General features: G+C 35.5%; 1 protein-coding gene across 1 annotated transcript in view; it reads left to right on the plus strand.

The window, feature by feature from the left end:
* Positions 1-21,157, plus strand: part of BRWD1 (bromodomain and WD repeat domain containing 1) — a 116,127-nt gene that overhangs the window by 30,868 nt on the left and 64,102 nt on the right. Inside the window, exons 9-17 of the mRNA XM_060098473.1 lie at positions 7,548-7,648; positions 8,812-8,882; positions 10,250-10,350; positions 11,158-11,198; positions 12,205-12,303; positions 15,140-15,290; positions 15,527-15,661; positions 19,471-19,599; positions 19,775-20,000. Of these exons, the coding sequence (XP_059954456.1) occupies positions 7,548-7,648; positions 8,812-8,882; positions 10,250-10,350; positions 11,158-11,198; positions 12,205-12,303; positions 15,140-15,290; positions 15,527-15,661; positions 19,471-19,599; positions 19,775-20,000 (1,054 nt within the window). The remainder of the gene's footprint in view (positions 1-7,547; positions 7,649-8,811; positions 8,883-10,249; positions 10,351-11,157; positions 11,199-12,204; positions 12,304-15,139; positions 15,291-15,526; positions 15,662-19,470; positions 19,600-19,774; positions 20,001-21,157) is intronic.

Below are 21,157 nucleotides of genomic sequence, written 5' to 3' on the forward strand. Positions count from 1 at the left end.
TTTGGTAATGGGGGCCCACATGTGTTTACTACCTACTGAATATATCAAAAAACTACTTGGGTGGTGATAGGTTTTTATACATCAGAAGGCTTATCTGTGCTTGCTAGTGGTTACTCTGAAGTTCAAAGTCAAGCAAATGCATGATTTTAGTTATTAATCTTTTTCATGTTCTTTGCCTTGTTGTTACTGGCATGTATAAACCATTTTAAATTTTAGTAAAGGTTTTCTTTTTATTTATTAAAAAAAGATATGTAAGTAATATTGTTTGCAAAAAAATTGACAGTAGTTAATAGCAGATAAAATTAAAAACTTCCATAATCTTGCCATCTAGAAATAATCACTTTCAGTATTTTAGCACACACCTTTCTCATGGGCAGCAGTATACAGTGTCACTTAATATAATTTACATTCTCAAAAATGTTAGCATTAGACTTAACTGGGTTAGAGGTAGAACCTTTTGTCTGTCTGAGAGGATCAAGTGAACATTCTTCAGGAGTAAAAGACATAATGCAGAGCTGGCAACTAGAAAAGCTGGACGAGTGTGAAAAAAGTATCTGAAGTACTAATATAATGAGAAATTATGGGACCAAGATACAGGAGATAAGGAAAGCCCAGGGAGAGGAACTTGAGTTTGAAGGCATATGCCAGTTTCACAGGAGGTGGCTGAGAAGCTTAGCAGAAATTTTGACAGACTTGTAGGGTTGGGGAGGATATATCTTGGAAGTATGTATGCATAATAAATTCATAATAAATATGCAAATTTCATCAGAGCTAGAAGTTAGTAAAAAGGAAATTCTAGAATTGAAACATATAACTGAATAATTCAATGGATGGTTTTAACAGCAGATTAGATGCAACTGAAGAAATCAAAGAGAGAATTAATGAGCTGGAAATGAGGTCAGAAGAAAATAAATAGATGGAAGCACAGAGGGAAGAGTTTGGAATGTACTGAAAGAGATTAAGAAATAGACAGGAAATGCTGAAAAGATTCCACATGTGTATACATATATATATACCATATGTGTAATTGGAATTCCTGAAGAAGAGGAGAGAATGAAGCAAAAGCTATGTTTGTAGTGATAATAGCTGAGAATTTTGCGAAATACGCTAAAGAAATAAAGCCACAGATTGAAGAAACACTAAGGATCCTGGGCAGAATAAATATACAGACAACTACAACTACTAAACATTACAGTAAAAGCTTTAAAACCAAAGACAAAGAGAAATCTTAAGTAACCAGAGGGGAAAATAAAGAAGGAATAAAACTGACGGCTAGCTTCTCAGTAGAAGCAGTGGAAGTTGATAGACAAAGGAGTACTCTTCTTTTTTTTTTTTTTTTTTTTTTTTTTTTTAGCGGTACGCAGGCCTCTCAGCATTGTGGCCTCTCCCGTTGCGGAGCACAGGCTCTGGACGCACAGGCTCAGCGGCCATGGCTCACGGGCCCAGCCGCTCTGCGGCATGTGGGATCTTCCCGGACCAGGGCACGAACCCGTGTCCCCTGCATCGGCAGGTGAACTCTCAACCGCTGCGCCACCAGGGAAGCCCAGGAGTCCTCTTCTTAAAGTGTTAATAGGAAATGACTGCCAGTCATGAATTCTGAACCTACTGAAAATACCATTGAACTACAATAAACACGTTTTCAGACAAATTGAGAGTTTCTTAGTGATGGAACAGCACTAAAGGGAATTCGAAATAGTATCCATTAGGCAGAGAAGGAATGTGATCCCAGGCTTGGAGTAAGAAAGAATGAAGAATTAAAAAAAAAATGTGTGTGAGCAAATGGAAATAAACATTGACTTCATGCAACAAATGTAATGTCTTAGGGTTTTAAATTATGTATGGAATTAAACTAATAGTAATAATAGCTTGTATATAGGGAGGAGATAACTTTAGTATTGTTAGATCTTTGCATTTTGTAATCTCTGAAATAATTATAAGACTAGCAAGAGAATATATAACTACTAAGCTTAATAGAGGGGGAAATATAAAAAGACAAGAAAAGAAAGAAAAAGAAGTGTGGGAAAAGTACTGAGATGATACTAGGATATCATTAAATGGCATTGTAATCATAGATTACTTGTAAATGCATTAAATGGTCCAGGTAAGAGAGAAAGATTTCAGACATAATTGAAAAACCTCACCTTCAATATAAGGGTATAGGGAGTCTGGATGTAAAAAAAAAGTAAAGGATGGAAACAATTATCCAAAAATTAACCATAAGAAGGCTGGTATAGCATACTAATATTATTAGATAAAAAGGCATTAAGGCAAATACCAATTTTAGAGATAAAGAGGGGCAATTTATAATGATTAAATGTTTAGGCAGGAAGAAGAGTTCTGAATTTGTATGTGTTCAGTAACACAGCCTCAAAATACATTAAGCAAAAATAGAACATATGGGGAAAAATAGACCTACATAATATTAATGGGCAATAAGCACATCTCTGTCTCAGTAGTTGGAAGAACAATCTGTGTCATTAAGAATATAGATTTGAACAATGTAAATAATAAGCTTGATCTGTATGACACATTAGAACACTGCATATTATATTTGCATCATTTCTTTTCAGTCATAAGTGGATTATTATATAAATATTGTCCACATTCCAACCCTTAAACTAAGTTCTCAATAAATTTGAAAATACTGAAAATAATCTTAAGTATATTCTCCAATAGTAAGCTGGAAATTACTAGCAGCGAGAATTAATAGAATAATCCTCACTTTTATAAATTAAGCAATACACTTTTATGTAACCCATGCATCAAAGATGAAATCACAATAAAAATTTGAGAATATTTTGAACTGATTAATAATGAAAATATTATAATTATAACTTGTGGGATATAGAGTTTGGTAGCCAGCCACCAAGATGGTGCCCAGTGATTCTTGCCTCCTCATACTGTTACCCATTGGTAGTCTCCTTGTTGAATAGGGTTGACCTGTGTAACCTATAGGATACTGGGAAAGTGATGTAGGGTGACTTCCACTGCTTGATAGTGAAAGGTTATAAGACAGTGGGAGTCACTATCTTATTCTCTTGACTTGAATGGAAACGTCTGTCTTACTCTCTTGACTCACTTGTCTTGAGAGATGCCTGCTGTGTCATTTTGACAGGACACTCAGACAGCCCTATGGAAAGGTCTTCATGGTGAATAATTGGAGTCTCCTGCCTTAGCTGTGTGAGTCGGCCTTTCTGGAAGCGTGTCCTCCATCCTCATTTAAGCCTGGGCTGACATCTTGACTTCAACCTCAGGAGACCCTGAGCCAGAACCACCCTGCTAAAGCTGTTCCTGAATTCTTGACCCTTAGAGACTGTGAAATAATGAACATTTACTGTTGTTTCCAGTAGCTAAGTTTTGGGATACTTTGTTATACAACAGTAGATAATTAATACCCAGCTGAAGCGGTGCTGAAAGGGAAGTTTATAGCCCTCAATGCATGTATTAAAGAAAAGGCCAAAATTCAGTGATTAGATGTATTTCTTAGAAAGTTAGAAAAAGAACAGGAAACAATTAAGGATGGAAAAAATAAGCATAACAGTAAAGAGTATCAACAAAGCCAGAAGTTCTTTGAATGAAATACTAAAAATGGTGTAAGACTGAGATTAATCTAGGATCAACATAGAAATATCATCAATAACTATTATCATATTTGGAAAAGGGAATCACTATAGAACCTTCAGACACTAAAAAGTATATTTTAAAAGTTTTATATGGAAAATTTGAAAAAGTGAAATAGGTAAATATCAGAAAAACACTTAAGACTGGCACAGAAAGAAAGAAAATCTGAATAGACGTGTAACTATAAAATGCATTGAATCTGTAGTTAAAATTCTTTCTTTACCTGTTAGTATTTCTGTCAGAAATGTTTAACCTGAATCACATGAGGAAGCAGTCAGACAAATCCAAATTAACAGTTTATGAAAGCAGTCTATATCCTTCAAAAGCTTAGTTTCAAAAAGACAAAAGGTGGGAGAACTATTTTATAAGGAAAGTAAAAAATGTGACAAATATAAATATGTGATTTGGATCCTGTCTTTAAGAGAGGGAGAAAAAAAAGAAAACCTATAATGGACATCTGAGAAATTGGGGGAAATTTCAATATTAATTGTATATTAAATATCTTGAGTCTTATAAATGTATTATGTAGGAGAATATCATTGTTCTTAGGAGATACATGCTGAGGATTTTAGTGTTGAAGTGTCATGACGTCTGCACCTTAGATTCAGATGGTTCTCAAGTCCATCCAGTAGCCAGGGGCAAGTGTGGCAAAATATTAACGATTGGTGAATCTTGGTGACTGGTATGTGAGTGTTCATTGTACTATTCTTGCAACTTTTATGCAGATTTGAAATATTGCGAAGTGACATTTGAGGAAAATGAACAAACACTATACTATCACTGCAACTGTTCAACATTAGCAAGTACTACTAAGCAAGAAAAAACAAAAATGTATAAATATTGGAAAGAAAGAGAAAAAAATTCTCATTTTCTTTTTTTTGGCCGTGCCGTATGGCATGTGGGATCTTAATTCCCTGACCAGGGATCTAACCCCTACCCCCTGCAGTGGAAGCATGGAGTCCTAACCGCTGGACTGCCCGGGAAGTCCCCCAAATTCTCATTTTTCAAACAGTTTGATTACCTACTTGAAAAAGCCAAGAGAGTCAATGGAAAATGCCTTGACAGATTTCAGTTTAATCTTACAGTAGTTGTGGGACCAGATAATGATAATGGCTGCAGAGTATTGTGAATGTACCAAATGCCACTTAAGTATACATTTTAAAATGGTTTAAGTGGTGAATTTAACGTTGTGTGAATTTTACCCCCTCCTCCACTCCCCCATGCTAATAGCTCTGTCTAGAATGCACATGTGAGCACACAGGAAAGATTTGCATTTTAACAGTTAATAGGACAGCTTACTACCTTTAATGCATTCTTTAATAGCAAAATAGAGGATCAACATACATTAAAGACTGCTTATTTTGCCACAGAATAAGTTGTAAAAGTAGAAGTTATTATGCTCTCAGGCACATGTTATATACTAGACAGTTACTCAGAGTGTGTGATTTCAGGAAAACTATTTTGACTTTGGAAGTAGACATGTGAGATTGCAGTACAGAATCACAAAGCCAAAAGGGACTTTGAGAAAGTGCAGGTCTTCCTGTTTGCTTTATTCAGAGATGCATGTTACAGTCATCGATGAGTAGCTTTGAGGGTGGTTAATAAAAAAGCATGGCTATATGTCAGCGGTACTGCATTTGAGGAAATGTTACTTAGAAGCAGTAAAAGGAAGACTTCAAAAGTTAAAAATGCCTGTTGGGTACTAAAAAAAAAAAATCTCTTAAAACGGAAACTTAAGAGGATTTACCTGGTGAATCCTATTAAAACCTATTAGAACTGCTGAGAGCTTAGTAAAACAGATAGATACAGGACCCATGTCCTAAAACCAAAACTTTCTTATAAACCATCAATAATCAGTTTGCAAATATAATGAAAAAAGTACATAATTCACAATAGCAACAAAAGCTTCACATAGGAATAAACTTACCAGGAGATGGGGAAAGGTCTTAAAAATAATGACAGAACCTTGGGTGGTGGGGAGGGAATAGTCTAAATAAGTGAAAATGTCTACCATGCTCCTGAATCAGGAGATTCAATGTTGTAAAGATGTCACATCTCCAAATCATGGTATAAAGTCAGTGTATTTACATTTGAAATCCCAGTTGCTTTGTTTTAATGGAACTTGGCATGTTATCAAGTTCATTTAGAAAAAGAAAGATAAGCACAAATAGCCACCCCCCCCAATCCCTCAAAGAAACAAAAAACCCTCAACTTTTTGCCATACTAGATATTTTAAAATGCTTTAAAAGATGTTGTAGAGAAAACAGTATAGTGGCAACCCAGGGCTAGACAAAGACATCAGTGAGACAGAATAGAGAGCAACAAACGACTTGTGTATCTGTCATATTAAGTCACCTGTGTTCTAACTAACTTTAATTAAAATTCTTAAAGTATTCTGTGTTTGCAAGGTTACAAATTTTACCTTGTTTTCATTTTAATTAACAAGAATATCCAATTATCAATATAATTTCCGTTATTACTTTTAATGGGATATTCTCTAAAACTCATTGTTAGTCCATATTCTGAAACATATCTACTTAGATGTAAATAATCACTTAAAAAACCCTTCATTTCATATATTTGAAGAGAAGGAGCTTAGAAGAAGCTTCGCTGAAGAAGTCATAGGTTCAAATCCTATCTCTCTTACAAAGTGTATATAACCTTGGGAAAAAGCATGAAACAGAGATAATAAACTATATCTCTCTGGCATGTTGTAATGATAAGTAAGTATGTAACTCATACGAAAAAAAAAACAACCCATTTCTTCCCAACACTTCCTTTTCTCTTAATGGAAATACTGGTCTTCCTTTTGCTTAAGCTCCTTTATCTTGAATGTCTCATGAGTCAGCAAGTTGTGTTGCTTCCTTCATGAAGGTAGGGGGTACTGCCCTCCAGTTAAGGTTCTTGGATCAATTGGATTGATTCTTGGTTCTTTATTTTATCTGTTCCTTTTCAATCAATATTGTATACTGCTGTCAGACAAATCTTTGGGTTGCCTTCAGTGTTTTACTTGAGAAGTACAGTTAACCTCTTAACTTGCTGTTATTGGGTCCAGATTTTCTATCCATTTAACCCATTTCCATACCACTTCTAAAACGAACACTTAGTCTTATAGATCTTTCTGTTAACTATCACATATCACATTCCCTCTCACTTTTGTATTTTTGTTCATCTTATTCCTTTGCCTAGTGCATTTTTCTTGTTTTCCTTATATTTTTCTCTTTTAAGCTGCCTTAAAAGCTGCCTTTGGTCCAGGATGTCTCTGGACCAAATTGATCTTGCTTTCTCTAGCTTGTTTGTGTAGCACAAATGTTAGCCCTGTTCTGAAGTTATGATATAATTTTTGTGTTTTCTTATAATACTTTTATGGTTTTGTTATTTAAATATTTAAAATGTTGATCACTTGGAATTTATCCTGCTTTACAGTCTGAAGAATGGATCCATTTTTCCCCAGATTGTTGCACAGTTGTCCCTTTACCATTTATGCATTTAAGGTCCATTGTTCCCTCAACTGATTGAGATGGCTCCTTTATCTTAAGTCTTGTGTATTAGGGTCCAGTTTGGACTTCACATTTTTCCATTGGTCATTCTGTCATTGTGTACCTACTGTGCCCCATAGTTTTAATTAATCGGCTTTGTGGTAGATTTCACATTGATAGGACTAGATCTTTACTTTCTCTTTGTAAAAGTTTTTCTGACTATTCTTGTTAGTTTTGAAAATAATCATTTATTGAGATCACATTACATTTAGAAATTAGAGATAGACTTCATATTTTTACAGGTTATGAGTTTTCACTGTAATAATATCACCTATGTTTTGGATTTCTTGTGTTTTACTTAAAGTGTTAGTTGAAGTTAACTTTGAAAAACTGTTTAACTTCAGTAGCAGCTCAGGAAGCTGAATTGTAAATGTTATTCCTTTTTAGTTTAGCCCAATGGCCAAAGGCTCTCAAAGATACATGGTCTCTACTGGTGCTGATGGGACAGTTTGTTTTTGGCAGTGGGATTTAGAATCCCTGAAATTCAGGTAAGTGACTTTAATTGTGTAATAAGTTTTCTTTTTTAATGTTGTTACAGTTTAGTTTAGTGAAATGAAATCTGATTATAAAGAGAAATTGTGTATTGTGGTTGCCTTTTTACTTTTGAATTTAATTTTTGTTATATACAGCATATGTGCCATATTGACTACTGTTTACACTGTACGATTTAGATAGTTGGATATGTAAAAGGAGCATAGCCATGCTGTCTTAGTGGGCACATCTTTTTGAGAAAGAAAAAGTGATAGTATATATGTGAACATTTTGAAAAATGTTAGAAATGTATAATTACATAGGCAGAAATTTAGGCAGGATCATTTAAGAATCAGACCTGGATCATAGCCCTGCACTGCCCAGTGTGCCCGCTAGCCACATGTCTCTATTGAGCACTTCGGGTGTGACTAGTGCAATTGAGGAATCGAATTATTAATTTAAATTTAACTGATACGATTCAGTTATTACAAAACTTTTAAGCATATTTCAAACAACTTGAGTATTTGAATTTAGTTTTTCAGCTATAAGTTTTATGAAATCTGAGTACAGATCAAGTATTTTTAATGAAAACTGTTCAAATTGAGATGTATTATTAGTGTCTAGTATGATCTGGAAGATTTAAAAGATTTAATATGAAAGAACCTAAAGTTCTCAATAAAATTTTATTAACATTGATGTGATATTTTGGATATATTGGTTTAAATGAAGTAAAACTAATTTTATCTTTTTACTTATAATGTGGCTACTAAAAAACCCTAGTTTTATCTTTATACTTATGATGTGGCTACTAAAAATTTAAAGTTACACGTGTGGCTCGCATGCCCTTTCTGTTGGACCATGCTATCATCACCCGGTGGTTCTACATCCTGCTCTGTGGCCTCGATAATGGATTCTCTTACACTGTCTGAGCTTTAGTCACCTAAGTTACAGAACGGGGGTTAGTAGGCTTGTTCTTTCTGTATACTATGTTCTGTATAAGTTTGGGGATTGGACAGTCCTCTGAAATCCATCCAGCTATAACAGCATATGTGGAAATATTTGGTATACTGTAAGGTACTAGAAATAAGATTATAACATTTAAATATGCTAGATTAAAACCAATATTTTAAACCATGTCAATGTGCTAAACTAATGTATTTTAAAACATCTTCTTTTCAAGTCCACGTCCCCTGAAGTTCACTGAAAAGCCTAGACCAGGCGTTCAAATGCTTTGTTCTTCTTTTAGTGTTGGTAAGATAACTTTAGTGTTTTTTTCTTAGTTTTATTTTAGCATTTTGAATGACCACATTATGAGAGAGAGCTGGCAAAAAGGAGGCTTAAAGTGTCCATATGAGCCATTCCTGTGCCATGTGCCCTGTGTGTATGATAAACCAAGAATGTGGTTCTTTTAACTGAACTGCATGTTTCTGGTAGTTTAAATTTGTTTTCCACACATCTTGTGAAATTATTCTCCATTTTCTTTCCTTGTACAGTGGACTTGTGTGAAACCTTTCTTTTTGGGAGAGGTCAAAGATCTTTCTCCATAGAAGTCTGAAAATTTGAACAAGTGAACTTTATATTCCATAGCTAGGTTTAGGTGTGTAAAGCTGTTTGGGAAGCAGAACCCCTTTTCCTGCATTTTCAGAGCCGCAGCATCTTAAAGTCATTGTCACAACTAATACAACAGAGGGAGATAGTGAACATTTCCAGACTGAATTAACTTTTAAAAATTAAGCCTCATTTGATGTGTGCTTCCTGCCCTCCCCGCCCGCCCCCCAGCACCACCAAACAACTCTCCGACACTAGTTGGGTGTCCTATAATTCAACTCAATTCTGACACTACCTACCTAGAGAACAGTGTGAGATCCCACAGGTTAAGGGCTCAGTCCTACAAGATGCCCCACCTACCCACAGCCTCAGACCAGGTTGTCACCTGTGCTTCTGACTGATGGGCTATATAGAGCAGAGATTCCCACAGCTTCCTCCGTGGGTTTGATTAATTTGCTAGAGCAGCTGACAAAACTCAAACATTTTACTCACTAGATTTTCGGTTTATTATAAAAGGATATAATTCAGGAATAACCAGATGGAAGAGATGCATAGGATAAAGTATGTGGGAAGGGGCACTCTCTGGGTGTGCCATTCTTCTCTGAGATCCACCTGTCCATCAACCTGGATTCTCTCTGAAACTTGCCCTTTTTTTTTTGTGGTATGCAGCCCTCTCACTGTTGTGGCCTCTCCCGTTGCGGAGCGTAGGCTCCGGACGCGCAGGCTCAGTGGCCATGGCTCATGGGCCCAGCCGCTCCGCGGCATGTGGGATCTTCCCGGACCGGGGCACGAACCCATGTCCCCTGCATCGGCAGGCGGACTCTCAACCACTGCGCCACCAGGGAAGCCCTGAACCTTGCCCTTTTGAGTTTTTTATGGAGGCTTCATTACATAGGCACAGTTGGTTAAGTCATTGGTCATCACTGTTGATTGAGCTCTCTCCCAACGAAAACAGATTTATTGAGATAAATTTAGTTTTGGCATAGAGAGCTTGCTTAATTTAATATAGAAATTTGGCTAAGATATTTGTTACAAACTGGATTTTTTAAACCTTAAAATTTTTATTTCAGGTGGTATGTTTTTAGCCACAGGTAGTACTGATCACGTAATCAGAATGTATTTTTTGGGTTTTGAAGCCCCTGAAAAAATCGCAGAACTTGAAAGTCACACTGTAAGTATTCATGTTTTAAAATTCTGTAGATTGTTAATATTCCTGTTGGTACATAGCCTCATATTGCTAAGGGAAATTGTTACAGATTTTAATTTTAACTTAAATTTAGGGGGAATTGGATTTAAAGGTGAAGCATGATATTGACAAACTCAGCACCTTACGGTGCCAGATACTTTGCAGTGGTTATTTCAGCTTTAAGTCCAGACTCCTGATTATGATAATTAATCTGGGTGATTAGGTTTGAATTGGGTCTATTTATCTAAACCAAGCTCATGAAATTAGAATGCTGTTTTATCAGTGTGTACTAAGATAGATAACTCTCAGTATTCTGGAGTGCTGGTTAGCGGGCAGGTCATCTGTTCTCCTATAGGAAGTTCTGTGAAGTATTTGATAAAAAAAATCACTTTAAAAGAAATTATTATTATTAGTTTTTTCACATAATCATCGAAGTGAATAATGCCTTGTTTTCAGCTACTTAAACCTTTTATTTTGATCACTTTCTACACATACCAATTTTTATACAGATGTAATTAATTGCAAATACTGCTTTAATTTTAGAAGTAGGCTTCTTTTTACCACATGTGTCTATCTTTGAGACAAGAGCTGTATCTTAGCCTTATTAGGTTTGTAGTTAGATTCTTTGCACTTAAACGTACAATATGTGTTTGAATGGCAGGGTTAAGCAGCGTAAGCGCGTATCTCCAGCTTTAAACCCAATATGCTTCTGGCTCTAAAACTGAGTGGGTTTTCTTTGTGTACAGACCATGTAGATGATTACTTTTGTGTTTGGTTTTTTCCCCTCTTTAGGATAAAGTTGATAGTATCCAATTTTGTAACAATGGTGATCGGTAAGTAAGTGTGTGTGTGTTTGTTTTTAAAATTTTTTAAATTTAATTTAATTTTTATACAGCAGGTTCTTATTAGCCATCCATTTTATACACATCAGTGTATACATGTCAATCCCAGTCTCCCAATTCATCCCACCCACCCCCCACCCCCACCCCCACCCCCCACCGTGTTTGTATTTGTGAGTGTGTTTTTAGGTAACTATACTATGCTTCCTATTAGTATAACTAATACATCACTTTGTAGGTATATATCATATTGCAGGTACTTGTTAGTAAATGTAATAATTGAAGGAAAAGTGTCTGGGGCAGGGAGGAAACGATTAAATGTAAGTTTTTAGAATTTTAGTTTCTGCAGCCTCCTATGACCAAAAGTCATTTTTCTTTATCTCACTGCTGGCTAAATGTTTGATTTATAGGAAAATTAGGTGTAAGGATAAAGAAATTTGTTATATTTGAGTAGTTAAAAGAAAATCTTTTCTAATCAATCACTGTGATGTAATGCAACAGAATTATCACTTAAATTACATCCTTTGTGGTCCCCAGTGTCTTTTCAGGTACCTTTCCTAAACTGTGATTTTTTAACACTTAACTTTATTAAATGATAGATTTATTTTTACACATGGCTAGCATGAATTAATTTGAATTTAGAGTTAAAATGCTTATAATGGTGCTTTTGGTCTTACTGTTTCTTCCATACATCTTTAATTGTCCTTCTCCCCGCCAGCCCCCCTCCAAATACTTATTGTACATTGTCTTTTCAAAACTCAATCTATTCGAGAAGCTAGTGATTGAGTTTGAAATGTGCTTTACTTAATAGGGCCAGGCAAATCATAGCAAACCAAATTTTCTGTTTAGATATGCACTAAATTCTGTGTCTTTTGGAATTAACACCTATAGATTTACCTGCAGTCAAGATAGCTACAATAAAAATTTTTTCACTTGAAATATTAACTGTAGCCCTTGGTAGCACGTATGTGAGTAGGAGATGTTCTTCTTTTCTTTTAAGGTTTTTAAGTGGTAGCAGAGATGGAACAGCACGGATTTGGAGATTTGAGCAGTTAGAATGGAGAAGCATCTTACTGGATATGGCTACAAGAATCTCAGGGTAAGTTGAGATGGTTTGTTTCTAAGTAGGTGCATCCTAAGTACTTTGTCTCTCTCTCTCTCTCTCTGGTTGGTTGATTGCTTTGTTCAGGGGACTGGAGCCACCTCCTGTTAGAAGAGCTACGATCTAAGTGAATGGCTCCCTCCTGCACATCTGACAGATAAATACTTAAACCTCGTATATTCTTTTTTTTTTTTAGAATTAATTAATTAATTAATTAATTTTTGGCTGCGTTGGGTCTTCATTGCTGTGCGCGGGCTTTCTCTAGTTGCGGCGAGCGGGGGCTACTCTGTTGCTGTGCACGGGCTTCTCATTGCAGTGGCTTCTCTTGTGGAGCACAGGCTCTAGGCGCATGGGCTTCAGTAGTTGTGGCTTGCAGGCTCTAGAGCACAGGCTCAGTAGTTGTGGTGCATGGGCTTAGTTGCTCTGTGGCATGTGGGATCTTCCTGGACCAGGGCTCAAACCCGTGTCCCCTGCGTTGGCAGGCGGATTCTTAACCACTGTGACACCAGGGGAGTCCCCGCCTACTATTTCAAAAAATATATAAAAATAACTCAAGTATATCAAATGTGAAAATTTTCAGAAAATTCTACTTTTTGAAGGTAGGATTTTGGAATTTTTAAGAAGTCACTTACAGCTACTTCTGGTGAAAAAAGCTAACAAACACACTTTATTTAGGTTTAAAAAAATTGGGCTCCAGTGGGAGTGAAAATTTTTCTTTTTGTATGCTGAAATGTTGGTTTGTAAAATGGCATTGAAGGCAAGTTTGTCTAACTATCCCCCTCCCTCAGCCTCCAAAGTCTCAAGAACGTATCTTGAGCATCTCTGAGATAAGTTTAGTACTTTCCAATATAAATATTACAAATTTCAAATACATTGCTTTTTTGGTTTGTATATGTTGGGAGGCAGTACAGGTGGTGGAAAGGATATGTGTTTTGGAGTCAGACCTTTGCTCAAATACCATTTACACTGTTTATAGCTATATAATTTTGAGAACATCATTTAATATTTATTAATCTGTTTCATCATCTGGGAAGTGAGACTACCTGCCTTTAAGTATTGTTGGCAATTTTAAAGCCTGGTCTAGAGTAGGCATATCAATGTTCTTAGCAGTTTTTCTGAGAAAAGTCACACATTTTAGATCTTCATGCCTGCTTTATTTTTAGTAATAGTAGGAGAAATTGACCCATTCTCTGCTGTGGCTCAAACAGTTGTATTGGATTTCAAAATAAATTTGATATTAATATTTTTGTGGAATGATCTGTGGTAGAGAATGGAAAGAATACATACTAGAAATCTGATAATCGTTGTTCACAAACAGATCTTTACAATTATTTAGAAATGTTACATCTGGATATTTAGAAGCATCTTAGTGTGAAAATGAATAATAATGAAAGAATGGCAGTGAAGAACATTTGAAATGGTATTCGCCCATGAACAATTATTTTATTAGGCAAAATAGGAATACCATTGTAAAAACTTGAATAAAAATTTTAAAATGAGACTGAGAACTATTTCTTTTTCTTGTTGTCACCCTCTCTTCATGGAGAGAACTTTTCTTGTATTTTCCTTCATGGTGGAAATATTCTTTTCTCATTTGAAGTTTTACTTATTTCAAATCTTGAAAGGCAGTGTTTTCTGTGTGTAAAAATTGATGGATATATTTGTTTTAGTGTTCTAATCTTGGCTAATCAGCTCGATGAAATGCAACATGTCTGTTAGTAAATTCAAATGAAGCGTGGAGGGTCTTAGCCTGTATTTCATTTTGTCATTTATTTATTTATTTGGCTGTGTTGGGTCTTAGTTGTGGCTTGTGGGATCTTCGTTGCAGCATGCAGGCTTCTCTCCAGTGGTGGCTCTCGGGCTCTGTAGTTGTGGCATGTGGCCCAGTTGCCACGTGGCCCAGTTGCCCCGTGGCATGTGGGATCCTGGTTCCCCGATGAGGGCTCAAACCCGTGTCCCCTGCATTGGAAGGTGGATTCGTAACTACTACACCACCAGGGAAGTCCCTTTTTGTCTTTTATGTTACACTTCCTCTGACCAGTCTAGTTAGTTATTCTCTCATTTGTGTTCCATGGTGCTTACATAGATAGGTGTTACATAGCACTCATTCCATATTCTTGTAGCCGTTTTCTTTAAAATACATGTTTATTATATGCTTAATCATTTCTCAGAATGTGCTCTATGATTTTAGAAGCAGCTAGGTCCCCCCTAGTCCCCCCAACCCCATACTACTGACTGCTGTATTTTATACAGAAGCTTTGCATATTGCTTTCATAAAGGCAGCAAAACACTGCAGACGTGTATCCAAGACCATTCTTGGCAAGGACCTGTAGGAACAGTTTATAGGGAAGTAGAGAGAGATGAATGCAACTCATTTACAGTTCAGCAAATTAAGAGTATGTCAGGCACTTTACTAGACATTGGGGTCATGAAGATGAATTACCTTCTTTCTGTCTTCCTGAAGTTTTTTGTCATCTATAGAGAGGGAAGCCGTTGAAAGTATTACTTATAGGGCTTGGGGTCAGGAGAAGGGAATAATTAGAAAAGAGGTAGAGAGAAAAAGCTTTGCTTTTATGAGCAGCGGCGGTATTCTGAAATCTGCCTGTATTCAGTCTCCGAACTGTTTGTAAATCATCCCTTACCCCTCGAGATTTTGCCCTTGTCTGTTTATAGACAACCTTTTGCGGGTCAGATGTGATGAACTCTCTGTCGAGTTGGTAAGGTATGGACACGAGCTGGATTACTTCAGTTATTTTTGTATCGCTGAGGGATTGTGTACATTGTACAGCCTCCTACACATATAGCATTGCACATTTCTTATTTCTTTTCTTAGAGATTTATCTTTAGAAGAGGAAAGGTTTATGAAACCCAAAGTAACAATGATAGCTTGGAATCAGAATGACAGCATTGTTGTCACAGCTGTGAATGATCATGTCCTCAAAGTGTGGAATTCTTACACTGGACAGCTGCTTCATAACTTATTGGTAGGTAGTTTCTATAAAATACAACAAATCAAAAGTTTTTGAACTATAATTTTATTTTTAATAAACATGTTTCATTTATATTATCAAATGAGTAGAAATTTGTATATATACTAATGTATAAATTACTGTCATTAATACATATTTTAAAACTCTTATACACTGTGGCAATATGGGCTTTTAATTTTAAACCTGTAACTTGCAAACCCTCCTTAACTGTATGACTTTGTTGAATAAAGGGACATGCTGATGAAGTATTTGTTTTGGAGACACATCCCTTTGATTCCAGAATTATGTTATCTGCAGGACATGATGGCAGCATATTCATATGGGATATTACAAAAGGCACCAAGATGAAACATTATTTTAATATGGTAAGTGGAGTGAGCGGTATCTTCATGCATGTTTGCATTTGTTTCAAGTATTTGGATAATGAAGTGTAGCCAGAAACCGATTTGCATATTTTGGCAGTTTATATTTCTAGAAATCAGGGTACTACTTAGTCTGATAAATATCTGATAGCCATATATACATACACACATACATACAAATGTGAAATTAATCTGTATAACTAATTTACATGAGGGAAAGATTTTCAAAATTTATTTATTTAGCTTTGTGTGTGTGAATTTGTCCCCGCCTGTGTTTAGACTGGCAAAATTATTGTAATTCACACAACTTTTTCACTATTTAAATTTATTAAAACATTTGATAATAAGGACTTCCTGGCCATCCAGTGGTTAAGACTCAGCACTTCCAATGCAGGGGAACTAAGATCCCACATGGCACGTGGTGCAACCAAAAAAATTTTGATAATAAAAAATAATACTCAGTAGAGTCATCTAGGGAATCAAACATCATTGTTTGTTTTTCAGCGTTTCTTCTTTTTGTACATGAATATTTGAAAACCAGATTACGATCTTATTGCATGTTTTTAGAATTTCTTATACATAACTACAATACAGTTACCAAAATAGGCAAATTTAACATTGATAAAGTAGCGTTGTCTAATCCAGGTTTATATTCACATTTTGTCAGTTGTCCTAATAATGCCTTTATAGTTATATTTTACCCCTTGGACCAGGATCTAATTCAGGATCATGCATTGTATTAAGTAGTTATGTATCTCTAGTTTTGTAAGATCAATAATTCTGCCTTTTTTTTTTCCCCCTATATCTTGCCCTTTTACAGGCAAATAATGTTACAGGATGTCTCTGTTTTGTCTGGTATTTCTTCATGATGCAATACTATTACACATTTTTTTGATGTAATAAAACATAAATGATAGTGTGCCCTCCATGCATTATATTAGAAGGCACATGATATTTATATGTTCCACTGTTATATGGTGATAATTATTAATATTTGGTTAAGGTGGCATCTGCCAAGTTTCCCAACTGATTTTTAAAATAGTTGTTTTTTTCCTTGTAAATTTTAAACTAATTTTTTCAGAGACTATGTAAATGTCTGGTTCCTCAGTAAACTTTCACAAGTATCAGTATCCATCGAAGGCTTTCTAATGGCATCGTTCTTTACATACTTATTAGTTGGCATTCTTGCACATAGTTCTGTAATCCTTTCTCATTTTATGTAAAGAATGTTTTTCAAACCCTTAAATATTTTTTAAGAGTTTGCGAATAGATTTTTGACAGTAAATTCAGCCTATCTTAGAAGTATGTTACCTATATGGTTAATTTACTGTTGTTGAGTATTTAAGTGGTTTCTAAAATATGCACAGCAACAATACTTTGAATGTTTTTATACATGGCTGTTTAGGTAGATCTCTGATTATTTCCTTGGGATAAATTCTGAGGGAAATGTGTAAAAGGGCTTGTACATTGTTAAAAGACTTTTGATTTATATATATATATATATATATATATATATCTCATATATAATGAGGTTTATAAAATTACTCTTCAGTTTATATTGAGATCCTATTTAAACTATAATTAATTTTTGAGGCAATGTAGTAGCATCCTATAGGTGAATGATTCTTAGATACTTGATTGAAGACCATCTTAGTTCATGTGTTCCATGTTTTTGTTGGTTTTTTTTTTGACCTTAAAATTTTTATTTCAATGTGCTTACACTGGACAGTTTCTTCAACAAACAGTTTAAAATACAGTTTTTTATTTATTAACATTAAGTGCACTAAAACAACTCAAATAGCCTGACCCAAGTACATCATTGGGCATCTATGAAACTTACATCTCTGTTCAAATTACTGGAAAAAGAACTAAGCCGCCTTCAATTTTTCTGTGACCTTAAAATTCATAGGTACATCCATCTTTTAATTAGCCTTTAAAACTCAATAGGAACATTACATACTACATTTAATCTATTAAAACAGAAAACTACATTAATTCAGGCTTTAAACAGAATATAAGCTAAAATAACCTCTAAGCCAAAGAGTAATCTGAAAAAAGTCTCAAATGGGCAACGATGATCTTATTTCCAGTCAGACACCAAAAATTGGCCTTGTATACTGAATTCTTGTTACCTTTACTGCTCCGCTGAGAGTCTCCTAATTCTCTAATGCTAGACAAATTATGTAGGGTTGTAAACTACTAACAAAAACAGTATTTCATTAAGTAAATAGTTAACATAATGTGACACTGAAGTGTTCTCCAGGCACAGTTGCAGGTCGGATTTTGTCAGGAAACATTGTGTAGGACTCTTCAGACTGCGGGTAAACACCAGAGTCTGTCTTGCTCTGCCTAGTTGGGTTTACCCAGTTGGGAAAACTTGCTTCCCAGCAGGTACCCTTAGCAAAGCTTTTGGTGCAGTAATTTCCACATGTATGATAGGAGAGTAGCTGCCACCATCTTTGCTTTACCAGCCAAGGGCTCTCCCCTCCCCACCCTCCTCTGCTTTACTTGGACTGAAGGTCTCAGGCCAGAGGTGTGAAGTGGTGCCAGGGTGCAGGTTGGGCTGTGGTGGAGGTGGCTCTTCAAAGGACCCTGGGGGTGAATCTGTGTAATAGGAGGGAAAATATTTACACATTTTTTTCCTTTTTATGTTATGAGAGAATGCAAATTTGTATACATGGATTATCTTATTCAGCAAGTCCCTAAATATCCCAATACCTTAATCCCCCCCGCCCCATTTTGTTCATTGGCACTCAGTCATGTGTGGTGTAACAGTAGTGAATTGTAGCTTTTTGAGCGGGTATTTAGGTATGTATGTGAGTTTGTTTTGGCAGTTAGTTGGGTGGATGAATCCTTTTTCCAACGCTGATTTAACTTGTCCTAAAGTTTAATTATTGGAAAGTTATAGGCTGAGACAACAGATAAGCATATCTCTACACTACTGAGTTAATGAAACAACTCATTTAACTATAAATTGATAATACTAAACTACTATAATTTACAGTTAAAAAACAAGAATAAAACAGTTTAAAAGTTATCTATTTAAGGCAACATTCATCATGCACTTAGAGTATCCTTTCTGAAATTTGTGGCAGTTTGAAATAAGGTAGTTGCAGGTGTAGGCATTTACATATGCACCCTTGAGACTTTGCAGTATTACAAATTTTGCATTTCCACTTAGTCATCTAAGTGGAAAGCTTAAACTCCATAAAAGTATTGATTTTAGTTCATGAATTCCAAACTTTATTAATCTTTAATCATTTCCCTTGTAGGTTATTTTATTATTTTATTTTTTTCCTGTACGCGGGCCTCTCACTGTTGTGGCCTCTCCTGTTGCGGAGCACAGGCTCCGGACGAGCAGGCTCAGCGGCCATGGCTCACGGGCCCAGCCGCTCCGCGGCATGTGGGATCTTCCCGGACCGGGGCACGAACCCGTGTCCCCTGCATCAGAAGGCGGACTCTCAACCACTGCGCCACCAGGGAAGCCCCTCCCTTGTAGGTTATTAATCAAAAGATTTTTGTTACATATTGAAAGAAAAGTTTGTGAAATTGTCATTCACATGTAAGAAGTAAAGAAAGCCTTCATTTGGATTGGTTTATGATCCTTCATTTGATCAATTTGAGAACTAATTCTTAGAAGATCTTTCGAGATTTTTTTCTAGGCTAGTGGTATCTAAAATGAATTTTATTTTCTGAAAATATTAACATGTGCTTAACGAAGAATTTGTTTAAAAATTTGTTTTTTCAGAAGTTGATACAGCAAAAGCTCTTACATAGAAATGGTCATACATTTTTCCCTCTGTGTTTCCTAGATTGAAGGACAAGGACATGGAGCTGTATTTGACTGTAAGTTTTCACAGGATGGACAGCATTTTGCCTGTACAGATTCTCACGGTCACCTTCTGATATTTGGTTTTGGATGCAGCAAGCCATATGAAAAGGTCATTTCATATACTTTCTTAGCATGTAAAATAGTTATAAAGGATGTTTTGAAAATAGGTTAGATGTATTGATTTAATTTTTTTGTCTTTTCAAATAAAGTTAACTGGTTAATAATTTATTTTCTTTAACATGTATAAACCTCAAAATATCAATTTGTAAACTTCCCTTTTCTAGATTCCCGATCAGATGTTCTTCCATACTGACTATCGGCCACTGATCAGGGATTCTAATAATTATGTCTTAGATGAGCAAACTCAGCAGGCTCCTCATCTTATGCCTCCACCATTCTTGGTAGATGTAGATGGAAATCCTCATCCAACTAAGTATCAGAGATTAGTACCAGGCCGAGAAAATTCTGCAGATGAACATTTGGTTCCACAGCTAGGTTATGTGGCAACAAGTAAGTTTTAAGTCTTTTTTTTTGTTTTGTTTAATTTTTAATTTGAAAAATGTAAGTAATAATACAAAGAACTCCTGTACTTTCAGATTCACCAGTCCTTAATATTTTGTTTTATTAGTGTATCTCTAGATACATATTATTGTTTTGAACCATTTGACACTTAAGTTCTGGCCCTCATGTCCATTTACCACTAAATACTTCAGTATGTATTTTCTAAGAACAAAAGTATTTTCTTATGTAATCATAAACAGTTATCAAAATTAGGACATTTAACAATTATATAATGCTGTTATCAAATCTATAGTCTGTAATCAAATATTATTGTTCTAATAATGCCTGTTATAGCTTTTTTTTTCTCCCTTGATGTAGATTTTAATTTGGGGCTGCACATTAAATTCTGTTGTCATTGATTAAGTTCAGGTTATGCATTTTGGAAAGAAGACAACATAAATGGTAGCCTTCCTGGAGTATCATGTCAGGATGCTTATGATTGTGTTTTGTGCACTTATTGGTGACGCTGACTTTGAACACTTGGTATCCGCCAAGGTTTTCCACTATGAATTTTTTTTTTCTCTTTGTAATCATTAAGTAGCTTGTGGTTTAAATAACTTGTTCTATTTCAAACTTTTAGGCTCCATTGATAATTTTTGCCTGAATCAGTTGTTACTCTGAACGTTGCAAAACGGTTTTCTAACTCTATTATTATTGCATCTGCATTTTATCATTAGCTGGCCATCTACTACTCTCCCATTTATTTATTTATTTCATTTATTAAGTTTTAGTATGGACTTCCGGGTTGTTATATAGTGGGTTACAATCCAGTACTATCATTGTTTAGTTGCTCATATTATCCTTGGATTTGGCTGGGAGAGCCCATTCAAGCTGAGTTTTGTGTATTCCCAAGTCCCTATCACTCCTTGAGCACTTCCTTACTTTCTGGCAAAAGATGTTCCAGTCCTGCCTTGTACTTTGCCTGTCCTAGCCAAGTACAGGGTTTTTTTGTTTTGTTTGTTTTTGTATTTGTTCATGGCAGCGTAGTGTTTTCCCCTAATACTATTAAATGAAGAAAAAAGACGCTTCTGTTTTGTTTGGATGAGGATTAATTTACTGAAACTAAATCACCTTAAGGTTAAAGATTAATGTAAATCACTATATGT

This window comes from Mesoplodon densirostris, chromosome 5 (genome assembly GCF_025265405.1).
Source record: "Mesoplodon densirostris isolate mMesDen1 chromosome 5, mMesDen1 primary haplotype, whole genome shotgun sequence".
Taxonomy (NCBI): Eukaryota; Metazoa; Chordata; class Mammalia; order Artiodactyla; family Ziphiidae; genus Mesoplodon; species Mesoplodon densirostris.